This window comes from Castor canadensis, chromosome 12 (genome assembly GCF_047511655.1).
Source record: "Castor canadensis chromosome 12, mCasCan1.hap1v2, whole genome shotgun sequence".
NCBI classification, from domain to species: domain Eukaryota; kingdom Metazoa; phylum Chordata; class Mammalia; order Rodentia; family Castoridae; genus Castor; species Castor canadensis.
This window is the reverse complement of record NC_133397.1, coordinates 24537646-24558987: the sequence shown is the minus strand read 5'-3', so window position 1 is coordinate 24558987 and position 21342 is coordinate 24537646. Positions and strand designations below refer to the sequence as shown.

General features: G+C 51.0%; 1 protein-coding gene across 2 annotated transcripts in view; it reads right to left on the bottom strand.

Annotated features, from left to right (window-relative positions):
* The window catches only part of Togaram2 (TOG array regulator of axonemal microtubules 2), a 63981-nt gene that overhangs the window by 31859 nt on the left and 10780 nt on the right, over positions 1–21342 (bottom strand). For both annotated transcript variants that reach the window (XM_074049418.1, XM_074049419.1), the window contains exons 2-8: positions 15437–15575; positions 11825–11938; positions 10191–10478; positions 9033–9244; positions 8090–8280; positions 3857–3903; positions 1604–1770 (exon numbers count right to left, since the gene is read on the bottom strand). In XM_074049418.1, coding sequence (XP_073905519.1) covers positions 1604–1770; positions 3857–3903; positions 8090–8280; positions 9033–9244; positions 10191–10478; positions 11825–11938; positions 15437–15464 — 1047 coding nt within the window. In that variant the 5' untranslated portion in view covers positions 15465–15575. The remainder of the gene's footprint in view (positions 1–1603; positions 1771–3856; positions 3904–8089; positions 8281–9032; positions 9245–10190; positions 10479–11824; positions 11939–15436; positions 15576–21342) is intronic.

The following is a 21342-nucleotide window of genomic DNA, read 5'->3' as shown; positions in this document are numbered from 1 at the left end:
CCCCATTTCCAAAAATAACCAGAGCAAAATGGACAGAAGGCATGGTTCAAACAGCAAAGCATTTGCTTTGTAAGCATGAAGCCCTGAGTTCAAACCCCAGCCCCACCAAAAAGCAAAAAACAAACAAAAAAAGAGTAGAAAAGAGGGGTAGACCGGTATGGTCATGTTTCAAAAGAGTTGATTTTGCTGAGACATGAGAAAAAGGAGTCAGGGATGGATCCATGATTTTTGGCCTGAGCCTCAGGAAGGCTGGAGTTGCCTTTTACTGAGTGGGGACCCTGGAGAAAGAACAGGTTTTGTGAGATGAGGATTCAAGAGCTGAGTTTGAGGTCAGGTAGGCTTGAAATATAATCAGACCCAATGTTGAGCAGCAGCTCAATATGCAAGTCTGGAGGTCAGGAGAAGGTTGGACTGGAGAGGGAGTTTGGGAGTCCTCAGCCTAGAGGTGGTACTTGATGGCATGGACTGGAGGACCTCTTCAAGAATGGTTTAATAGGCCAGAAGCCAGAGGACCAAGCCCTGGGGAACTCAGCATCTAGAGGTCAGGACCATGAGAAGGAGCTGCCTTTCACGGAGGCAGAGAACCAAGAAAGAGCTACCCCCTCCCCTCCATCCCTAGATGGAGATTCAAGAAAGACATGCTTTCAGGTGAGTCGAAAGCTGCTGCAGGGGCCAAGTAGAAGATGTCTGCCTTTGGGAAGGCTAAGGTCGTTGGTGACCTCAGTGGGGCAGTGAGAACTGGAGCTGCACTGGAGTGCACTCAGGAGAGAACAGGGAAACACACGGCAGTCGAGGTTTGCTTTTGTTATATTAAAATGAAAAGGATAACAGAGAGCTAATGTGGTGCTCACAGTGGTCCAGTTTCAGGTCAGAGAGATAACATTCTCCCTGCTGGACACCTGCTGGAGTTGTGCATTGAATGGACTGAGCCGGAACAGCAGGAGATGGTAATGAGCGAATGAGACCTTGGAGTTGGATAATGCGATGGCCTGTGGAATGACCATGGAGTGAATGGCCGAGGTGGACTGGAGGATGAAGCCCTTTCACTGCAGGGAATTACCATGACGATTCGTCTCCAGCTGCTCTCCTTAGAGTAGCATCTGACCCTTGTCACGTTTGCCCTGGAACACCCATCTCTAGCAGTACATGGAACAGGCCTTCAAGATCTGTTTTCCGAGGGGCCCTATTACATCTCCATCTCCAGTGATTCACCAAGTTTCACTAAATGCATCCCAACCAGGGAAGAGAAGCCACCTCCCCAAGGTCACCTTAGAAGTGCAAGGAATTTGTCAGCCTGTCAAGCACAGCTTTGGCCTGTCAGCTGCCTCTCAGTTGCTATCTTGGGGGTTAGTTCAAATTACTCAGTTTGGTTCACCTAAGTCCTCTGGCCTCTCCCTCAGCTTCCTGCTTCCTTCCCACCCATGTGTGACCTTTTTCTGTGCTTCCTCCTCCCCACCACATCCCTTAGCAAACTTCTGCCTCAGCCCTTCCTGGCTCTGCTCTGTTTGCCACTAGCTGGTGCCACACTTGGGCATTTCAGAGACACGGTTGCATTCAGCCAGTGGTCCACTTGGACCCCCTCCTCCTCTCGCTTCCCAGATACCTTGCTGCTAGTCTCCTTCTGGTCCTCTTCTTTCTGAAAGGGGTGAGCTTCTTTGGCATGGCCAAAGGAGAAGGATGTCAGTATAGGAGCAGACTGTGATGAAGCCAGGGGCTTCTCAGGGGCTGCGGTAGGCCTTTCTCTGCCAGGTGGGGCCGAGGGTTTTGGCTCTGTGAAGTCAAAAGGAGGGATGGAACTGAGGACAGCCAGAAAGCACCCCAGGCTGCTGCAGAGCCCACTGACCCTGTAGCTGTAGGATTTTACTGCCCAAGCCCTCCACCCTCAGTTCTCCAGCCTAACACTTGCTTGGTGGAGAAAGTTAGATGTAGTCTACAGAGCAGCATTGGCTGGTATGCATAAGGTCCATATCATCCCCTTCCACTCATTCACTTATTCAGCAATTACCGCATAGCTTATTCTAAGGTGGGGATGGGAGTTGCTGGGCAGGAAACAGGACCAGGAGGAGAAAGGCAAACAGTCCTGCCAATCAATTAATACCACATCAGCCAGCTGGAAGGAGCCAGAAAAGCCACTAACTCTAGTCCAATCTTCTCCTTTCACAGATGGGAAAGCTGAGGCCAAGTAACCTTCAAATGCCCTTGTGATTAATAAAATTCATTCACTTCCAAGCATCAACTCCATCATATCTATTTGTCATTCTACATTTTCCCAATCAGTGGACTTAAAGGTCTTATGGAGACAAGGTGGGGATAGGCTCCTTAATTTTCTCCTGCTCATAAAATTTGGAGCTCACTGTCCTTGGGAGAACTTGCTAATTAGGGGAGTCCCATGGGAGTCCCATGGGATAAGGGCCATGATATGGGGCTGCCTGAGGCTGGAAATGGCATCTGGAGTTTGGGCTCCTATAGAACTCCCTGGTCGCTCAGTCCTCTGCCCAGCCTGTGCCTTCTGGGCTGTAAGTGGCTGTCAGCCTCTGAGACCACTGCCTCTCAGTTGAAACCCTCAGCAGAGGCTCCCTCCGTTTGGGGCAGGGAGAAGGATCAAGGACCAAGGGAAAAGAGGATCTAAGAAGTAAAAGGCAGGGCAGAGGGTATGGGTGGTCGAGGGCAATCTGGCCAGGGTGAGGTTCACAGGAATGCCACACGACTGGGGAAGCCCTCAGCTTGGGCAATGCCCCTGCTATATGCCAGGCATGTTAGACATGTTTGGTAACATCACCCCAGTTGACAGCCAGAGGGACAGTGAGTCCTATAAGGACTTTTTGCATATACTTTCTCCTCTATACCCCCAGGCCCTTTGGGTCTCCAAGCCCAAGCCCCCATACCAGCAGTCTCAGGGGTAGCTCATAAAGGACATTTGGAGCACCACATGTATCACTCAAGGCTGCCCAGGCTCACCCCATGCAGCCCAGCCAGGGAGCAGGGGAAAAACAGCTGCCACCAACAACTCCAGGCCTGTGTCCTATTCAGTAGCCTCTTGGGCAACAGTCCACCCCTCCACCAGCTGTCCCACCTGCTGAGCTGATTAGCTGGTGACCTGCCAGAAAGCTCCCATCCTCCTGCCAGCCAGCACAGCAGCTGCAACCAACTCCCACCACCTAAGGCCTGGGATCAGGGTGCTCCCCTCACCCAGCCTCACTTCCCCTGCCTTACAGCCACAGCTCCACTTCCATTAGCCCAGTCTGTCCACCTCTATAGGGTTGGATCATTCTCCCAACCTCTTTCCTCCTCCTCCTTCCTCTTGATAGCTCCTGCCCTGCCCCCTTCTCCTATTCTCCATCCTGGCCCTGTTCTTTTGACATTTGAATCTGCTGGGACAGGCTGACTGAGGGGTTTGTGGGATATGGTTTAGTGTCTCACTTTCTCCAGTAAGAACAAATCCACTTGCTTAAAACCAAGAAAGAGGTTGCTGCATAGTACATCTAGAGGCCCCGCTCTTCAGGCATATAACCCAAGTGCAGATTTGACAGGGCAGCTTTCCACACTTTAAGCCTTTGTGTGTCCTCTCATATGTCAAACAGGACAGCACCATCACCCTCATCTGGGCCATTGTGAGCTAGGTGAGCTGGTGTGTGTCAACATGCTGGCAAAGCAGGTGCCTTCCTCCTTGCACTTTGCCTCGGCACCTGCTTCCACCCTCCAGCATGGGACCACAGATGACTTTAGCTTCCCTGTCTGCAAAAAAAGATGCTCAGGCACAAGAGCCCTCAGGGCTCCTCCGACCTAACTCAATTTCATGACCCAGTCCAGGAACACGAAGAGTCAAGAACAGGGGGTGCTCACAGAGAGTACATACCCAGAGATTTCGGAGTCTTCTCCTGAGGCCCATTCTCCCGAACCAATCTTAAAAGAATGGGGAAGAAAAAAGCTTGGTGAAAGATAAGCCAGAGACACTGGGGTAAGGAGTCCAGAATGGGGCAACAGTGAGGTGGGACACACAGGGAATGGGGCTGGTTTCCAGGTCAAAGCAGCAGGAAATGCAGCTCCTTCTACAAGCATGGGGTTGCCTTATCAGCCACTAGGCCAAGCCAGGCTGGGAGTCCAGACATAGAGCGTAGCTATTTCCTGGCTGTCCTTGTCATGCGTGTGGCATCCATTCCCCAGGCAGCAGCCTCCACATGGAAACCACTTTTAAATTAAGCCTCTCCCCCCGAAAGCTGGAGGTGTGGCTCAAGCATTTGAGTGCCTGCCAAGTGTGAAGCTCAAGCTGGTCCCAGAGCAGCTAGGACTCTGGACTGTTCCTGGACAACCATAGCCTCTTGGGTCTGGCCCCATCCCAACAGCTTGTGAGGACAGTGAGAGGACCCCAGGGCATCCCTATCTCTGTCTTTGCCATTGGAAACCATCATTGCCCCTGCACTAACAGGACAGAGGACAGGAGAACTGGGGCTTGGATGTTTCTACAGTTGCCCCTGACTCCTTAGAGCTCATAGAGACCTCAGGTTGCCTAAGTGAGTACAGGGTGCAAAAAACCCAAGACCCCTCCCTTTTCCTGGCTCTGACCCCATCCTCTTCATGGCCCCTACTTTTGCCCTGTGGACCTCAAACTGTAGGTGCTTTTTCTCTCCCTCTGAATGAAGGATTTGGCTCTACTTCTTTCAAGCTGGGTTCTTAAGGAGCCTCCTGACTTCTCCTTCCCAAGAAAATCCATAGCATCAAGGCCAGAAGCCAAGACCCAGGACAGACCCTGCCCCAGAGCCTCTACCACTCACCACAAAGTGACCTAGTCCCTCTCTCTCTCTTTCAAGCCACTTTTCCCTATCCTACCAGATTCAGAAAGAGCCTGGCTTGACAGTGGCTCCCCCAACCCCAATAACCTATCTCCATGGAGAGTCCCAGTACTCATCCAGCTACTGAAGCCAGAGCCCCTAGCATACTCAGCTATTCCCTCTGACCCCACCCAGTCAGTGGCAAGGTGCTGAGGCCAGTTCTCCCTCCCTCACCTGTCCTCGCCACCTAGATCCCCTGCCTCTGCCTCTGCTTTGCTCAGGAGCCTGGAGTTTCTCCTCTTCATTCTCGCCACAGCCTCTGCCTTGGTTTGCACTGCCCACACCACTAACGGATACTATAGTGGCCTTTGAAATCAGAGCTAGTGTCACCTCCACACCAAAAAGACTTCAACAGCACCTCATTCCTCCAGGACAAAGCACATGTTCCTTAGCCACACACATGAGACCTGCAGCCCTGCTCGCCACAGTACAGTGCGCTGCGCACACTCTTTGGAGCTCACTAAATGCCTCCATTATTCTCCCCTGTCTCTCTCTCCTCCATCTTGCAAACTCTCCCTCAGCCTTCAAAAATCCCTCCAAAAAGTCTTCCCAGAGTGACTCAGATCACTTTTCACTGGGCTCCCAGCATATTGGGTAACCTTCCATCTTAGCTCCTACCTCACCTCAATGACTTTCTCATAAATCTCTCTGTGAGCTCCTAGAATGTATGGGCTGTGTCTTACCTTGGTTTCCTCAGGACCTAGCACATAGAATGTGCTTAATAACTCTTAAGTAATGCTGGGAGAGTGGTTCAAGAGGTAGAGTGCCTGCCTAGCAAACACAAGGACCTGAGTTCAAACCCCAGTACGGCCAAATAAACAAATAGCTCTTAAGTGAGTAAAGGGTGGATGGTGAATAAATGAAATAGCAATGGTTCGAACTTCCCACCCATTTGCTAGACAGCCTTGTGGAATCAACGAAGAGAAATCCAAGTCACAGTTGGACAGCACAAGGTGGATATTTACTAAATGACTGGTCCATTGCCAGTCACTAAGCTTGCATTACAGGAACCAGAGACTTTTAAGATACAGCCCCTGGCCTTGCAGTACTCCAAGTTAAAGAACAGAACCAGCTTTAAACAAGACAAAATAAGTAAACAAAACAAAAGAAATAAGATAAATTTAAGTTACCAAAATGTGTTATTTAAATAGATAAAATAATAGAAGGGAGGAAGTCAGGCAGTCCATGGTTGGATGTCACATAGGCAGTGCAGCGACAGCCATTTCCTGCCCTTGCTACTCGTGAAAGCCAGGGTAGAGATGGAACAGTAGGGGCAAAGGGTAAGAGGACGGTGTTGGAGTACAGGATGGACAAGGAGAAGCACCATCTGGGGAAGGTGAGGCACCTGTTCAGAAAACAATACACCCCTGGAGGGGAGAGAAGATCCTTGCAGCACAGGAGAAAAAAGGAGGAGTTGGGGGTGCTCCCTGAAGGTCAGACCAAGGGGACTTTTCTTGAAGCTGCTGACACCAGGAGGACAATGAACCAAAGGTCCTAGAATAGGGTATTGTGGCTGGAAATGCAAGGGGAGAGTGGAGAACACAGGGCTGCAAGGGCAGGCTAGGAGCTGCTGGGGAGTCAAGGAGAAGCCAGTGAGGACAACTCAGAGAAAACAGCAGAAACCAGAACCAATGGGAGCTTCTGTGCATTTCTGTTCTCGTAAGAAAGACATGAGAGGGTACAGCAGTCCATGAGGGACAGGAGGCGCTTGGCACTAGAGTGAAAGGTGACACCGAGATTTGAAGACCAAGGCGAATGCCTGTACCTTGATGGAAATAAGGAGGTTCTAGGAGGGGGCAGTTTGGGACAGCAGAAGTCTCCATCTCCCCACCTACCCCCCTATCCCCCTCTGACACTGCTCTTCGTGCACTGGAGCTACCCAGCAAGAGGATGGGCCTCTAGGGAGATTCCAGCGCCAGGAGAGGCGGTGTGAAGTCACCCACATCCATGTGATCCTGGAGGCCCCAGGACAAAACAAGATGGGTCCTGGATCAATTTCTAGAATGGCCAAATTTAAGAGGTGGGTGAAAGAGCATGCAGGAGACTGCCTAGAAGGCCAAGATGAGGAAGGAGAAAAGTTCAAGGGCTATGGACAACCCAAATGATGCAAAAAAAAGCCAAGAGTAATGAGCTGGGAGGAAAGACCACTGGTCTGAAGCCAGAGACCTGTGCAGAGGGGAGTAAAAGACAGGTGTATGAACAGGAAAGGAGGAGGAAATTTCTGACGGTGAGGAAGGAGGCATCTGTGGAGCAGGCAGTGATGTGAGGAGGTGAAAATGGAGCAGAGAATTCACATCCAAGAGCAGGTTCATGGACAGGTTTCCAGACCCCAACAGGGCTGGAGAAACATGGGGACATGGGTATGAATAGAAGAGAAAGCAGCACAGGAGATGGGAGACCCACAGAGCTGGGGAGGAAATGGGAGAAGACAGAATATCAGGCAAAAGAAATGGCAGAGGAGAAGTCACAGCAGGAAGTTCACTGTGAATGCACTAGGTGAACCAGGACCATAAGCCAGCCATGAGGACGTGCACACGCACACTCAGACATACACACGCAGACACATATGCAAGCATAATCTCAGATACATACAAGCATGCACATATATGTGTACACACACATACACATTCACACAAACACAACACATGCACACACTCACAGGTACATATACCACTCAGGCACACACTCTTACGCATTCACGCACACGCGATGACATCAGTCTGTACTGACCACAGAGACGCTGTTGGCCAGCCAGAGAGTACTGCCTTTCTCCTTAAAAGACATAAACCCAGAGTCATTGTAACACGGAGGTTCTCTACCCCACAGAGGCCCAAACTTTTTTTGGACATGAAAAAGTCTAAAAGTTTTGTGGACTACATACACACACACACACACACACACACACACACACACTAATGGTTGTATTTTGAGTATCCATCAATTAAGAAAATACAAAGAGCTACCATGGACTCAATGATGATCTAAAATAATTTGTCTTTTATTCATCGCTACAGAACCATATACGTTAAGAGACTGTAGAGGATAGAGCCTGGGACACGTTTGTTATGCCATCACACTCAGCCTGCTGGAGCCCAGGATCAGAAAAGTTCTGGCAACAATACTGAGGTTTTCCTACATCTGTGACTCATGGGCAGGGGGACCCATCCTTTGCCATGCCCAGTGCCTCAGAACTCTGTCTGGCATGGAGGTTCAGCCATGAGGAGGCTGAGGGAAAGAAGACTGCCAAGGTAGGTTCTTACCGTGTGTGAGGGGCCATCGGTCCAGTGAGGATATCCTGGCCTGGAACCAAGGGGCTGGGAAGGGAGCCAGGCTTACAGGAGGAGGTCCCTGCAGGTGTCCCAACCTTGGGGATGGGTGGGATCATGACACCTCCCAACGACTTGCTCATCTTCTCGTCATTGCAATGCAGGTATTGTGGGGAAATCTGCACCTGGGAGCAGAAGAGAGTTCTGGTCCACAGGAGCAACCTACATTGAGTGCTTAGCATCCAGGCACCTCATGCAGGGTGGCTCCCTCCACAGTGCCACCTGGGGGTGGGGAGGAGCTAGGAAGTGACCTCTGGTTTCCTTTTCCAGGTACACAACTCTGGACCCTCCACCCCCAAAAGCTCATTGCTTTTTTCCACTCCAGGTGAGACAAATGTCAAGATTTTTTTGTTGTTTTTAATTGCTATTTGGAATTTTTTGTCTTCTCACTTCAGAAAACCTCTAGCACATTAGAGCAGGAAGGGACCCTCCCAAACAACTGACCCAAACCACTATTTTTAGAGATGTGCAAAAGGGGGCCCAGGGAGGAGAATGACTTGTCCAAGGCCACACAGCCAGTGAGGGTAATCCCCACCGAGCATTCTTTCCCTTCTGCCATACTCACTGACTTGCAAAGGAGAGGGCCAGAAAGCAGAAGGAAACCTGGAACATTAAGATCACAGATGGCCTGGGGACCCCTGATTCATGACAGGTCGTCATGCAGCCTCTGTACCTCAGGGGCAGCCACCCAGACTCCCAACTACAAAGGTTTGGAATGCTGTGGGAGGAGGTGAGCCTCTCCCAATGTCACCCCCATCCTTAAGGGCAGTCCTTCCACACATGCAGAGATGCATGGGGCATGGGGGCGAGGGGACTGGTAAAGGATGGAAAGACAAGGACATCTGGAGGCAATCTCAGAGCAGTGGAATCGCCTTACCTCCTGGGCTCCAGTTCTCAGCTCCTGGGGAGCCTGCTGGCTCTTGGGTTGGTCCAGGTCCTTCCCCTTAGCTCCACTGGCCTCAGGGGTGGTGGGTATGCTCTGGATGGGAGGCATTGGTCTGGGCACCCTCAGTAGCCTCTGTGAGGTAGTGCGGGGGATGGTGCTCCTCAGAGGAATTCCTTTGGGGCCTCCACCAGGATCCAGAGAGGCTGTCCAGGGTAGAGTAGGGGATGGGGAGTGAGGAGGATACCCATGCTACTCCAGGGCCTATGTCCTACAGAGGGCTGGGATGATGAGAGGAGACAGCTGATCTGCCCCCAGATCCATACCTACCAAGACACTGAGCAAACAGATGGTGCCACGTGTCCTTTTCCATTCCTATAGAATTTGGTAGAAATGACAATCAAATTCACCCACTCAAAATTCAGTGTGGGTAGGAAGGAAGACAAAGTCAGTGCAAGGTTCAGAGAAAGAACAGCAGGTTCCAGCCCTGGATAGAAGCTGTGTGACCTGGATAGAAGCAAGTCTGACTCTATCTGCCACTTTGTAAAATGAGGTATTCACAAAAACCTGCCTGGCACTGTATTTCATGCCTGTAATCCCAGCCGTTCAGAAGAGAGAGGCAGGAGGATCTTGAGTTTGAAGCCAGGCCAGGCAAAGTTAGCAAGATCCGCAAAAATAAAATACAAAAGCAGAAGAACTTGGGGGCATGGCTCAAGTGGTGGAGTGTTTGCTTAGCATGTGTGAGGCCCTGGGTTCAATCTTCAGTACAAAAAAAGACTCAGTGACACCGCTTACATAAAAATACCAGCTAGAACCCAGTACATGACAGGGACAGGAGCCAATTGATTCCTTCTGTTCCCCTTCTTTTTCAGCTAATGGTGTAGGGGTACAGCTGTTTTGACACCTTTAATATAGCCTAGAAGACAGATTATCACACTTCTGGCCTTTCCATTAATACTTTATGAATCCAGACATCCTCAAGCCTCCAGTGCTATCCTGTCCATACTGCAGCATCTCCCTTAGCAGGTGCTCACCAACCAACCCCAATGGACCACAGCAAGTCAGCTGGACACCTGCTGATCCTCACAACCTGGGTGGCTGGAGTTCCTGACCTCGGGGTGGGTCAGGGATGGGCAGCAGGGCCAGGCTCACCTCTCGAAGATGCTGCCATGCCCTCCGACAGCCTCCTCTTCTTGAGCTTATCCTTGATCTGAATGGTGTCCCGAGCCACACTGTTGGCCTCTGACTCCAGTGAGAGGACGGGTGCCAGGGGGTGGAGCCCCAAAGGCAGAGCTCCAAGGTTCCTGGGGTGGCCATTTCTTGCCTGCCAGCTCTTCAAAGGGTCATCCAGTTTGAGACTACCTAGGTCCCCATGTCCACTCAAGAGCTGTGATGGCTTCTCATTGCTCAGTAGGACAGTCGGTGTGGGATGGAGGGAGGCTGAAGGACACAGAGGCACAAGTGGATTTACACCCAGGGCCCAGGATGCCACTAGGCCCAAACAGACTCATTGGCATTGTTCCTCAGAAGCCAGCCAGTTGCCTGACAAACCCCAGTCATTCAGTCTCTGGATCCTTCTGAGGGGCAAATTATTCATCAACAGTGTCTATTAAGCACCTGACCTGCGGTGTCATGAGGTCTTCGGGGAATAAAAAGAGGAATCAATGTGCAGCCCTATCACAGCACAGATGAGAGACCTTAAAAACTTAGGAAAGGCCACCTGCCTGGGGAACCACATCAACCAAGCTCCAGGATCCTACAGATTCATTCAGTACTATTGAGCATTGATTATACCAAAAACAGATGGAGACGTTAGGTGACCCAGAACAAGTAATGCTCACATCAACCAGCATTTAATAGGTGCCTGGGAGGTGCTGAGCCCATCCAGGTAGTGGAGGTAGAGAGCTAAGTGAGGCACAGTCTTTGTCATTAAGGGACTTAGGATCTGTTAGAGGAATAAGATGTGTTCATAATGGTTTCTGTACAAGATAAATATGAGATGTGCCATAAGGGATAGAAACAAAACGCTTGGTGCACTTAGAGGTTTGGAGGGAGATCTGGAAGGCCTTGGTGAAGGGGTAGGGTGCGAGCCCTACAGCTCCTCTAGGAGTGCCTTGACACAAGCCCTGAGCCCCTCCCTGGTGCCCAGGCCACTGATACTGAACTGCATTTGGCACATGACCCAAGGAGAGCCAAACTCCAGGTCAGCCACAGGCAGCAAGGGGGCTGGCCTGAGAGAGGGAAAGTAACCAGAGGCATCAGATTCTCCATCCAGAGTGATGGCACAGGACCGCCTGCTGCTGGAGCCAGAGAAGAGAGTCTCAGGACAGAGGGCAGAATGGAGAAAAGTGCCACTGCAGAGCTGCAGCACTAGTAGTGCCTACCTCTGGCCATCCCAATGCCCTCGTGAGCCCCAAAGTGCAGGCCCTGCCTCCCCAGGGCTTGTGGGACTGCCCCAGGTTCCCAGGAGAGCCAGACAATGTGGACAGTCTATTCCTGGGATCTCCCTCTGTATATCCCCATCCCCGAGTCACAGGGCTGAAAGGCTGCAGAAAACCGAAAGGTGTTTTAAGCAGGGCCACAGTAAAAACAACGCCCACTGTAACTTAAGAACGTCCAGTCATCCGGGCACCCTCATTTCGTCCTCCATGCTGGGACCAAGTTCATACCCGTGGTCAGTTGCCAGGAGTCCCATCAACCCCTGCCAAAGCCTTCAGAGAAGCCACCAGGACTCTCATAGTTTGTTTGGTATGGCTGAGTCACCAGGCCAGGTACTCCAATCTTACCTTCACCACAGGCCGGCAGACAGGAGTCTATGCTTCCAGGTGGGGGCACTCGGGACCCAGCACTGGTTCGAGGGACACTCCCACAGTACACAGCCACTGGAGCTAGAACCTTGGCTAGGGACAGAATCACAGGAAAGCCACACCTTAGAGTCCTTTGAACCCAGGACCAGGGCACAGACTGAGATCCTGGCCCAGTTCCCATACCAGAGGCTGGCCCACAGATGGTCAGTTCAGATGCCTGCCATCTCCACCAAATCCTACCAACCCTGTGCCCCAACCTTTCAAGCAGCACTCCACATACACCCCCGCCCCAACCTTCACACTGCCTACTCCCTCTCCGCCTGCTTTCTCCCTCTCTGCCTGCTTTCTCCCTCTCTATCTGCTTTCTCCCTCCTGGCTTTGTGGCAACCCCCAACCCCAGTCATGCATTTTCTGTCTCTCTGGTAAGCTCCCCTCCTCCCTTAACCAACAGCGCTTATGTAGCTGTGCACGGCCCTGCCCTTACTGCATATCTCACACTCACAGCTCTTATGAGGCCACCTCCTCACTGCCACACACTGTAGAAGAAGGGGTGCCTACCCAAGAAGCCCTGCCTGAGCTCCTGGATGCAGAGCATCCCATTGCCTGGCCACCCAACTCTCTTGGGAGTCCTCAAGCACCTCAAAATCATGCCCCATGCTGGTCTTTATCTTCCCTCCCAAGTCTCCCCAGCTCAGTATGTAGATCTTCATTCCCACTTCATATTCCATTAGTGTCTGCTCCAAGCAGGGGCTCTGGCCTGCCACACAGTGGGAGTCATTCTGACCCAACCCTCAAGGAAACTGGAAGTCCAGTGGCAGGCAGAGGACAGTGAGGAACAAGCAGTGACAGCCCTGGACCTATGAATCCTAGCCAGGGACCAGGATGGGGAATGCTTCCCAGATGGGGACAACATTGAGCTGAGGCCAGATCAGGACCCAAGAAAAGAGGCGGGGGCAGCTCAGCTAAGGGATCTGCTCCTTTAAGAAGCCTTTCCCTAGCCAAGCAGGGTAGCACACACCTGTAATGCCAGCTACTAGAGGATCATGACTGGGCAAAAAAGTGAGACCTTATCTGAAAAATAAACTAAAGGAAAAAGGACTGAGGTGTGACTCAGGTGATAGAGCACCTGCCAAGCAAGCGTGAGGCCTTGAGTTCAAGCTGCAAAGAAAGAAGAAGGAGGAGGAAGAGGGAGAGAAGAAGTCTCCTTTCCCCCCTAGTATCACAGCCACAGCCACATCTCCACCTGCTCCTCCCCAGCCTCTCACTCCTATCCTGCTATGTGGTTTCCTCAGTACCTACCACTTAGTAGACATTTAACAGACATCAGTCCTAAACTCTCTCGGCTCAGCCTCTCCCAAGGGCCCCTAACCAACCAGAGAAGCCCCCACACATGTGGAAATCCAGCCTGCCCACCCAGGCTGAAAGATCCTAAGACCAGGACTCTGGAGTCTGCATTCCCAGTTCTGATCCTGTGTGACCTTGAGGAAATAAGCTAACCTCTCTGATCTCAGTTCCCACCTCAGTAAAGCAGAGCAGTCAGGCCGCACCAGGCATTCATACAACAGCATCTCCAGTCTATTTCTAGAGCTATAGGTTTTTCTTTTTTTTTTTATTTTATTATTCATATGTGCATACAAGGCTTGGTTCATTTCTCCCCCCTGCCCCCACCCCCTCCCTTACCACCCACTCCCCCCCTCCCTCTCCCCCCCCTCAATACCCAGCAGAAACTATTTTGCCCTTATTTCTAATTTTGTTGTAGAGAGAGTATAAGCAATAATAGGAAGGAACAAGATGTTTTGCTGGTTGAGATAAGGATAGCTATACAGGGCATTGACTCACATTGATTTCCTGTGCATGGGTGTTACCTTCTAGGTTAATTCTTTTTGATCTAACCTTTTCTCTAGTTCCTGGTCCCCTTTTCCTATTGGCCTCAGTTGCTTTAAGGTATCTGCTTTAGATTCTCTGTGTTAAGGGCAACAAATGCTAGCTAGTTTTTTAGGTGTCTTACCTATCCTCACCCCTCCCTTGTGTGCTCTCACTTTATCATGTGCTCAAAGTCCAATCCCCTTGTTGTGTTTGCCCTTGATCTAATGTCCGCATATGAGGGAGAACATACGATTTTTGGTCTTTTGGGCCAGGCTAACCTCACTCAGAATGATGTTCTCCAATTCCATCCATTTACCAGCGAATGATAACATTTTGTTCTTCTTCATGGCTGCATAAAATTCTATTGTGTATAGATACCACATTTTCTTAATCCATTCATCAGTGGTGGGGCATCTTGGCTGTTTCCATAAATTGACTATTGTGAATAGTGCCGCAATAAACATGGGTGTGCAGGTGCTTCTGGAGTAACCTGTGTCACAGTCTTTTGGGTATATCCCCAAGAGTGGTATTGCTGGATCATATGACAGATCTATGTTTAGATTTTTAAGTAGCCTCCAAATTTTTTTCCAGAGTGCTTGTACTAGTTTACATTCCCACCAACAGTGTAAGAGGGTTCCTTTTTCCCGCATCCTCGCCAACACCTGTTGTTGGTGGTGTTGCTGATGATGGCTATTCTAACAGGGGTGAGGTGGAATCTTAGTGTGGTTTTAATTTGCATTTCCTTTATTGCTAGAGATGGTGAGCATTTTTTCAAGTGTTTTTTGGCCATTTGAATTTCTTTTGAGAAAGTTCTGTTCAGTTCACTCGCCCATTTCTTTATTGGTTCATTAGTTTATCTATGCTATCTCTTAGTTGCTGTGCTGCTGGGGTTTCGTTGAGAAAGTTCTTACCTATACCTACTAACTCCAGAGTATTTCCTACTCTTTTCTGTATCAACTTTAGAGTTTGGGGTCTGATATTAAGATCCTTGATCCATTTTGAGTTAATATTGGTATAGGGTGATATACATGTATAGGTTTTTCTTAAGCCACCAGCACCACTCTCCTCCCAACTAGAATCTAATGCCCAGTGAGCTCTGATTCAGTCCTGAATGACACGTTGCTTTCCTATGTCAAAGCTCAGGGTGTCCGGCCCAAGCATCACACCTGTCTCCTGAGCTGCTCTGCCTGGGTCATCCTGGTTCTCTACCTTCCTTCCAAATGTCATCTGACCCCCTCCACTACCCCTCCAGAGTTAAACGCTCTGCTCCAGGGATTAACACCCATTTCACCTGGGACAGGAAAGATTTCCCTCACTTTCCTGAGGAAACCAAGGCTCACACAACTGGTTCCCCAAAGGCAGAGCTAGCCCTGAGTCACATCTCGTGACCCTAGGTGGCTACATACAGTTTTCACTCCCCTGCCTGGCCTCACTCCCCAGGCTGTCCCATGCCACAGCCCTACAGTTCCTGCCTGTCCACATGCTCCCTGGTCCACCGCTCTTGATGACATAAACATCTCAAGCAGCATCAGAGAATAGATGCAAAGCTCAGGTCACTGTGCCCCTGAAGGTCAGGAATATATTCGGACCACCAGCCAAGCCTCATGTCACCACGTGGAAAGTCAGCAGGGTGGGAAAGGCATGGCCTCCTTGGCTGTATCTCCCAGAAAGAGCACGAGCCCTGGGAGTGTCTGAGGAAGGTCTGGCCTTCCCTGGTGCCCTTACCTGGGGGCACATCGCCACGGGTTCCCATGCCCCAAGGGAAGAAGGTGCCCAACAGGCTATCTGGAGGCAGCAGCTATGCTTGGGCTGTGAGTGCTGGCCTCAAGAGTCAAGAGGGTTCTGACCTGTGACATCCAGGGACCTGTGGCAGTAAAAATGAGAAACAAACACTTAAAACCACGAGCCCACTGGAGCTACAGCCTGGCTGTAGTGAGGATGGACCCAGGATGCCTCAGTGTCTTTTCTGACCTTCAGACTCTCAGACACTTCAAAGTTTCTAAGTCCTGAGATGACTGGACCTTGGGGGAGAATTCATTAGGAAGAGTGCCTTTGAAACCCAATCAACCTGTCATCTCTTGTCACTTGGACCTGGACACCTTTAGAGTTCCAGGGAAAGTAGAACTCTGACACTTTTTTCCTTCTGCTTCTATTTTCTTTCCAAGCCCTTCACTCGGCCAGCTGTCTGACAGCTAGCTCCTGATGACCATTGAACCAAACCCCCCAGGTTTCTTTTAGGTGGCCCTGTGTAAATCAGCAGGAAACTCTTGGCCCTCTTTCTCACCACCTTGAATAAGCCAAACCATTGTCCCCCTCAGCCCTCTCATTTCCTGTGACCTTCCAAGCCCCACCTCACCTCCCCTAAGCCTCCAGGGTCAACCATCTTCTCTTGCCTTTTCCTATCTTCATTTCCCTTGTGAGACAGGTCTCACTACAGGCTCTGTAACTTCAAAGTTTTCTGAATTCTTGGCTGAAATAAGGGTGACGGGTCAGGAAGGTTAAGGCAGGCTAAATAAAGAGTCTCCCGGTTTCTACTCCAGAGAGAAATTCTCTCCAGACACCATCTAGGGAAAGGCCAGGACACTGTGCCAACTTCCTTTTGTTGAGCAACAAATCCCAACTCAGGAACTGAGAAATCTGCCTTCTGCCACAGGCCCCACCCTGGTCCCAGAAGGCACAGCAGCACCTAGCAATTCTCTAGCCCAAAAGGTTGCAGCTCAGCCAGCTGCCCCAGCCCAGCTGTGTCCCAGCTCAGGTGGGTCCTGGCTGTCTCCTTGCTTAGCACCCCAAACCACTTGGGTTCTCTGTCTAAGGAGAGTTTTCCTCAGGCAACCCCCTGTCAAGTGACTACCAGGAGGATTCAACCCAGCCAGGTGCAGTGGTGCACACCTATAGTCCCAGTACTCAGGAGACTGAGACAGAAGGATTGTGGATTTGAGGCCGGGCTGGGCTGCATAGCAAGACCGTGCCTCAAAAAGGAGGAGGAAAAGGAAGAAGAGGAGGAAGAGAAGGAAGAAGAGGAGGAGGAGGAGGAAGAGGAGGATGAGGAGGAGGAGGAGGAGGAAGAGGAGGACGAGGAGGAGGAGGAAGAGGAGGACGAGGAGGAGGAGGAAGAGAATTTGCCCACCTCCTAGTGAAAGCAGCCATGATTGTCTGTGAGACACAGCACTTCTCCCAAGTGCGGAAGATTCTATTCCACAGTGACCAACACCCAGAAAGCTGGGAAACAGGCTCAAGAGGTTGGCAAGTCCATGGAATGTTCTATGGCTGAATTAAAGCCCACAACCTGAGGTCCAGGACTTTGGGGCAGCAAGAGTTGCCAGCCTCACCTGCTACCCATGTCTGTAACCAGAGGATCCATTTTCCATGAAAATTCTAGGTGGAAAAGTAATGTTTAGCTACAGTTCTGTTCTTAACCATGGCAGCAAATCAGAATCTCCTGGAACTGACTGAAATTACAGGTTCAGACTTCCCTGCCTCAGGGCCCCACTGAATTAGAATATTCTAGAACCCCAGTAGGTGCAAGGACCTGCTTTTTGGTTTTGTTTTGATTAACCTCTAAATGATTTTGATGTTCAAACAGCATTAAGAACCACTAGCTATAGTTCAGACTCATTCAGCTCTTTTTCCCACTTTAGCTGTCAGAGTAGTTCTTGCTGCCTCAGTTTCCCCAAATTGCTCCCCTCTAGAAGGCTAAAGAGACAATTTGGAGTTGCCTGAGAGACTGAATGCATAAGATTCCATGGCAACTGCCTCTGCACTGGGTCTTCAGACCCGCACTGCCTCCCCGACACACACCTCCTGGCATCCAGATGTCAACAGGCAGAGGCAGCCTCCCATTCCTCCACCACCTCAGGGATACCTGAGTACAGAAAGGAGACCTGGAGCCACTCCCTAGTCTGCCAAGGCGTCCCATCAAGCCAAGCCCCTTTGAGTCCCTGTCCCTTTGACGCTTCAGGCCCTGAGCATCCAAGAGCAGGCTCTCCTAGGCTCCTGCCCAAGAGGAGGTGGCCACAGTGGCTTATGGACAAACAGCTACATCCTGTGTGAGAGCCATGAGTGTCACCTCCCCAGGACAATCACTCAGACCTGGGCATGGGGGGCACGCAAGGATCCATGACCCACCACGAAAATCAGAATAAGGAATTCCAGCACCCAACCCCTAAGGCTCAAATCACTGAGGCCCCTTTTGTGCTGGCCACTGCTCTGAGCATTAAGCTGTTACTCTGCCTGCTAGAAGAGCCAATCCTTGACCTAAATGGCTAAACAAGTCACAGACTCTGGTGACCAGGATTTCGTCCTCACTCTTCAGTGCTCCACATCACCGCAAATGACTGACTTCTCCACTCTCAGCCTCAGTTTCCCAGCTCAGGGAACAGGAAGGCCATGAAAGCTATGGTTACAGAGGTTCCATGGTGACTGGCACCACAGAAATGAAGCTGGGTGACAAAAGGAAGTGGAAGTTTCAAGTGGAAGGAAACAAAGCTAGAATTGAGGCACTACAATGGCAGCCCCAAGGACAAAATCCAGCCACCTTGTGTCTTGCACAGCCCAACTTGCTCCCAAGGGAGCTGGGTAGAGAATCATCCCCGAGAAAATGGTGCAGGCAAGAGGGCAAGGAAAGGGCTCTGAGACGGGGACATGCACTCACACAAATGACAAACACTCACACCAACTTTAACATCATGATGGGCCAGCTGCCCACTCCCGCAAGACAGGCCTGGTGACACAGGTGCCCCTCCCACAAGGAGGAGACATGTGTGTACAGAGCAGGAGGCTCAAACTAGAAAGTCTCTTTGACCTCCTCCAGCTCTCACTGAGAGTCCTGTTCCTAAGTGAGAGCTGACTATCGCACAAGCAGCAGGAATGAAGTTTATTGTAAGGTCAAGTGCAGTGAATGAATATTCCCTGTCCCTCCAGAAAAGACGAGTGAATGTTCACTGTCACACAAAGTGGGACAAGCAGACATTCACTGGGTCAGCAGATGGGACCAATACCTCTGTTGCATAGGTGGGCACATGGGAAGCCAGCAGGCTGTCTGATGAGGACACCTGGCAATGCCCCACAGAGGGCAGCATCTTTGCTGGGCCAGGAAGAATGTACAATGTCATTTTGTAGGAACTAGGAAAGGATTCCAGGCAGAGGACACAGCCTGAGCACAGATGCAGAGGAACTAAGGCCCCTGGGGTCTGGCCAGAGGCCTGGCCTAGGAAGGTGGGTGAGAGCCACATGGGAACCCTGGAAGGCTCTGCAGAGTCTGGCTTGTTCTGCAGCCCCAGACGGCTCTAAGGGAGAGGAATGAAATCATCCCACCTATGGTCCATGCAGACTCTCCAGTGGGCCCCTAGAAGGACCTAGGAAAGCATAGGTTTTGATGGAATCTAAGGACTGAACCACAGAGACCCTTAGCCTGGGCTCTAGACAAGGCCCAGAAAATAAGCAACTGAACCAAGTTGCACCACAGCTTCTAGGCAGGGTGCAGACTGACAGAACTCTCCTTCCTGTGTCCTGTGCTTTCTCCCTGAAGGTGAGGAGCAGTCACTCCCCTCTCATCATACACACCCTGTACCTCTCACCTACCTCTGTCCCCATGGGAGGCAGCCCAGTCATACGCCCCTACATAGAGTCCTGCTGGACTCTGACCTCCAGGGTCACAGGAAGTCTGAGGCCCACTCCCTCTGCCATGTGGCAGTTAGCAAGATACAAAGGTGAGTAAGACTAAAGCCCAGCACCAGGGAGCTGTGTGACTGCAGGCACATGGCTGAACTCCTCTGAGTCCCAGCTTCTTTAGCTGCAAAAATGGAGATAATGCCTGTCTTACTTCAGTATCATATTCAGTACAATGAGACCATCACTTAATACTGTCTGGCCCCTGGTGATTAATCAGTACAATTGCATTGGTATAACTGCAATCAGCAAAGCCACAGCAGTAGCAGGTGGATTGTCTTGTGGGGACAGGGCAGGAGCTGTGGAAATAATCCTGGAGAGAGGGACTGAAACTCTGATTTAGGGCCATGGTGGTTCTGATGGGGGAGGGGCAGTGCTGAGAAACACAAAGGAGGCAAGTCAACAGGACTAGGTTCTGAATGGATGAGGGTGGTTTCTGGGGCCGAGGGAGAGGAGCCCTAGATTGAATCCAGAGTTCTGGTGGGGGTGGGAGGTTGGGGTACCATTCACTGCCAAGATAGTGAATGCAGGAGCAGGTGCTAGGCCAGGAGAGACTCTCAGTCCTGGTTTGGGTGGGATAGTTTGTGACTCATCTGGGAGACCCAGGTAGACCTGGAAAGCAGCTGGTCTGAGGCTCGAGAAGGAGACTGGGGGGAGACCATAGGTGTGGAAAACCCTGTAGTCAGACAGCAATGGAAACCCCGTGGATGTTGTCTGTAAGGAAATCTGGCTGTGCTGGGACTCCCAGAGCCAGGGAACAGCAGTGATGGGCAGATGGAAGCTCTGAGGGACTCAGGGAGAGGACAGTCAGGGAGGCCAGGTGAGTGGAGAGGGGTTAGAAGTGTTAACCCAGAGAAGAGGTGTAGGAAGGGAAGAACCAGGAAGCCCACTATATATGGCAATCCAGTGTTTCGGTAAGAACAATCCGCATTTGGGGACAGAAAGTAGCTATGGCTGAGGAGCACATATAAGGTCAAAAGTGGACACGGGCTGGGTATGGTGGCAAACTCCTGTAATCCCAGTACTCAAGAGGCAGAAGCAGGAGGATTAAGGATTCAAAGCCAGCCTGGACTTCAGAGCAAAATTCTGTCTCAAAACAAACAAAAAAGAAGTGAACACAGTAAGCAGGACAACTCTTAGGAGATTTGGATGAGAAAGACAGGAGAACAATGAGGCAGTACCTAAAGAGGATTGAAGGGTGGGTGGAATTATATTGCTTGTTTGCTTGTTTATCTGTTTGCTTGGTCTCTGCTTCTTTAAAGGGAGGAGGAGGAGGAAGAGCCAGATGGGATAGGCTGAATACACGAGGGAGGGTAACAGGTTGAGCAGGGTCCCAGAGTAACTGGCTGAGGAAAGAGGAAAGGGGGCAAGGAGAAGGTGTGGGATTGGGGGGGGGCAGTGGGACAGCCAGGAGGGAGAGACAGGAAGGGGAGAAGGGCCATGCTGGAAATCTTGGCATTACCAGTGACCTAGGAGGGAAGACTGCTGAGTGTGAGAATGGGACTCAGGCCAGCAGCAAGGTCCTGGACTAGTCCCAGAGGCTGTGTTCTGACTCTAGCAAAAAACAGCAATTCTATGCTGTTCCCCAGGTGCCTCCATCATCGGTAGCCCAGTGCAGGACTGATTTCCACCATGACCCTCGTGATAAAGACTCAGCCACTGCTAGAGTGGGGGGCCCAAGAGCCACCTCCACCCTCCACCCCAAAGATTAGTGCCCACCACACCCTGTGGGGGACATCCCACACACACTCAGACTCCTGGCTCCCACTGTGACTGGCTCAGGGACCAGCAGGAAGGCAGCTCACAGAGAGAAATTCCCCCCACAACTGGGATCCCTCTACTAGCTCTGAGCCACCCCACTGGCTACAGGTGCCATCTCCCTCTATTGCAAGATCAAGTGGGGTCCATACTCCTATCATGTAGACAATACAAAGTACAGGCCAGCTAGCAGCCCATGGGATAAA